Raw genomic sequence first — 3293 nt, 5'->3', positions numbered from 1 at the left:
CTTAACCTCCATGAACCGGAGCAAAACGAAGTGGCGGCCGACCTGCACATTAAAGAGAACAGAACTTTGTGTCCTTTTCACCGTTAAAGTCATCGATGATGCGCGCACGGGAGCAGGTTATGATGACGATGACACCAAACAGGATGACAAGGCATGCATGAGAGAGAAGGAGTTGAGGCATACATTTTTCGACAGCATATTGAATCAGCCAAAAGAGTAAAATAAACAAGAAAGAGACGAAAGGAAACCTTGGATATCATAATCTTTTTTTTCCCTGGAAGGATGTTATAGGCTATTAAATTTAGTGTTCATCATTTCGTAGTTAAGACATAAGTTGTTTCATAAAATAGAACTTTTATTTGAAGTGAGATCCATTACATGCTTGTAATCAAACAATTACAGGTCTCACATTGGTAGCTACTTTATTCCATACATTAAGTGCCTAATGGCACGTCAACTATTGTGTCTACAACACACTACGTTCAAATGGTTCCCCGCAGAGGAAGACCATAGAAACTGGTCGATGCAGACTCATCACACACACATCGGCAAACTTTTGAGACACTATCTTTTATCTGAGGAGAATAATTATTAATTTTATCAAGATACCTGTCCCAAATCATAACTCCACCATAGTTGGAAGCTTCCTTTACTGTTGGTAAAACCTCAGATATGAGTGCATCTGGTTTTATATAACCAGCTATTGTATCAGAAGCCGCAAGACCCAAGAATATTAAGCTATTGGGAACACGTGAGGTCCATGTTTTCCATGCACTCAAAAGCTTTGAAGGATTTCCATTTGAGTATATGCAATCAGGGTTCTGGTAGTAGAACTCAACCCAAACGTAATCAACAAGGCCAGTGTTGATTGCGGAGCTAAGGTAGCGATCTGGATATATGCATTGTGGTGATGCAGATAGGTAAATCCTTCTATCTGTTGTGGATGCATTAATGAGCTTAACAAGTTCATCCCATTTTATGTGTTCACTATCTGAAACATCAGCAATATCAATGCCATCCAAATACACATTTCCTAAAGGACCTGAATTACCACTTAGGTACTTCTCCAAGAGGTAATCTGCAAGATCTTTTGTCACATTCTCTGATGCTGATAACGAAGCAGTGTTGGTTGTTAGGCCGGCTGAAACTAGACCAATGGAAAGGAAAACTTTGATGTTGTTTTCTTGGCAGTATTCTATTTGTGATTGTAGCACAGAGCAAGAGTTGCCGCTACAATGATTATCCAAGTTTAACAATGGGGTCCTGCCACTGTCAAACACAATGAGGCTTTCGAGGATGACGATGTCATAGTTTCCGGTGGCACATGTAGCTTGCAAGGTGCCCTCATCGTTATTGGGATGCTGACCCCAGTAAACAGAGATGGCTCCGCTGCCAACACAATCAGTAGCATTGGAGGAGTTGATTGTGATGGAGAGGGATATAAGGGCAAAGAGGAGGAATATTGATGGTTGTTTTGTCGAGGCCATGGTTAATTATGGGTAATGGTTTCTTGTTTAGCTCGATGGCTCTTAGGGCATGAGAAGCACCTATTTATAATGGTGCTAGCTAGGGTTATTTGGCTTGGGCCGTTTTTTAATGACAAATGGAACAAAGTTCCATAGCACATTTTTTTGATGTTTAAAACTTGTGCTGTGACCAACAAAAAAAAGGATAAATCTTTTGGTGCAACGGTGGCACGTGCGCCTTCCATTCGTTTGATGACACTTGAATTAAAAAAAAAAGTTTTATATTTCTCATGCAACATGAGAATTGAATTCTCATGTTGTAGAGACAAAAAATATGTGGGACTCATATGTTAGAAAAAGTTATATGTAAGATTCACGTTAGCACGAAAATCGAAGGGTGTGTAAAAAAATTATAATTCTCATATTAAATGAGAATTATAAAACTCAAAAAAAAATTCTTCTATCTTCCTACACATGTCATAGCCTTTGCTGAATTTTGATTGAGCCGTCGCATTGAGTTGGGTGTGAGACAATAGCACCGAAATAATTTCGAAAAAAAAAAAAAGAGTACAAATCACTGCACAACTTTGTGTGAAGGTGGGATAAGGATGGGTTATGTGGCAAACCTAGTACTTTTTTGTGATGGAGTGCTAAAATAAAATATGAAAATTTCAAATGTTATTAAGTATGATAAGCTGCACTAATTATTATATGTATTTTTTAGAAATGGGCTAATTCTTAGTGCTAATAATTTATTATAATCAGACAAATATTATTTTATACATATAATTATAAAATAATTAAAATTTAAGGAGGTTAATGCTGGTCCCTCCCTTGATCCAACATTATTTGTATATTTTTGCAAAAATGTTACCTTTCACACCCGAAATCAATATTGAAGACTCACCCTCTTGTGATCTGACCTCTCATTTGGAGAAAATATTTTTTTTCCCTCTAACCAAATGGTAACAAGTTTGAATCTAAAAAATAATCTCCCTATAAAAAGTGTAAAAGTAAGACCGGGCACAATCGGATTGGGTTTGTCTTTTTGCCAATAATTTGTATATTTTATTTAGAGAAAGACAGAAGATACATAGGACTGGAGATCTTTATGTGTGGTGTTTTGTTTTTTCTTGGTTCTAAGCTAATTAATTTTTAAAAATAATTAGGAAAATGCCATTTTATTTCTTGCTTTTGAACTACTGTGATGGAAACGTTCATATTGACATTTAAAGTTTTCACCATTTCTAGCTAGCTAGTACATACATCAAATCTTTATATATCTATTTCATATCTGTTATGGCTATTAAAACTCAGACTGATCCAAACAAAATTTAACAAATTGACTTGAAAATTTTAAAAGTAAAATATTAAAAAATACAATACTGAAAACGATTAATTAAATTAGATTAATTGGTTTTTTAATTCAAAACTTTTAAATTGACCCAATTTATACATATTAATATTATATTTTAAAAATATATTTTATTTAAGAAAATTTCATATTATCCATATTATTTTAGATTTTGTTTATTGTAAGTCAAACCAAATATAATTTCATATCTTCAATTTGGAGATACATTGTATGAACAATATTAGGATTGACAATTAATTTAGAATTCTATTTAAAATTTTAATTTATATTTTATGTATTTATTTGGACATGTATTTATTGTATTTTGATGAATTATTTTAGATTTGTATTGATGTATTTTGATTAAATTAGATTTCTATCTTTTAATGTAGACATTAAAAAAATATATAACGAAAAACTAAAAAATTGATCTGATCCAATCCATACCGATTTAGATCGGATTATATTCGATC

The 3293-nt window shown here is 33.5% G+C and overlaps 1 protein-coding gene across 1 annotated transcript; it reads right to left on the bottom strand.

Annotated features, from left to right (window-relative positions):
* Positions 1 to 482: 482 nt before the first annotated feature.
* Positions 483 to 1487, bottom strand: LOC133298464 (acidic endochitinase-like). The gene has a single exon (XM_061497753.1). The coding sequence runs from the start codon at positions 1485 to 1487 to the stop codon at positions 483 to 485; it is 1005 nt and encodes a 334-aa protein (XP_061353737.1).
* Positions 1488 to 3293: the final 1806 nt, after the last annotated feature.

This window comes from Gastrolobium bilobum, unplaced genomic scaffold, assembly GCF_033153095.1.
Source record: "Gastrolobium bilobum isolate Gb01-03AN ecotype WA unplaced genomic scaffold, APGP_CSIRO_Gbil_v1 utg303950, whole genome shotgun sequence".
Taxonomy (NCBI): domain Eukaryota; kingdom Viridiplantae; phylum Streptophyta; class Magnoliopsida; order Fabales; family Fabaceae; genus Gastrolobium; species Gastrolobium bilobum.
Note: the sequence above shows the minus strand (reverse complement) of the source record. Positions and strands in the feature narration are given on the sequence as shown.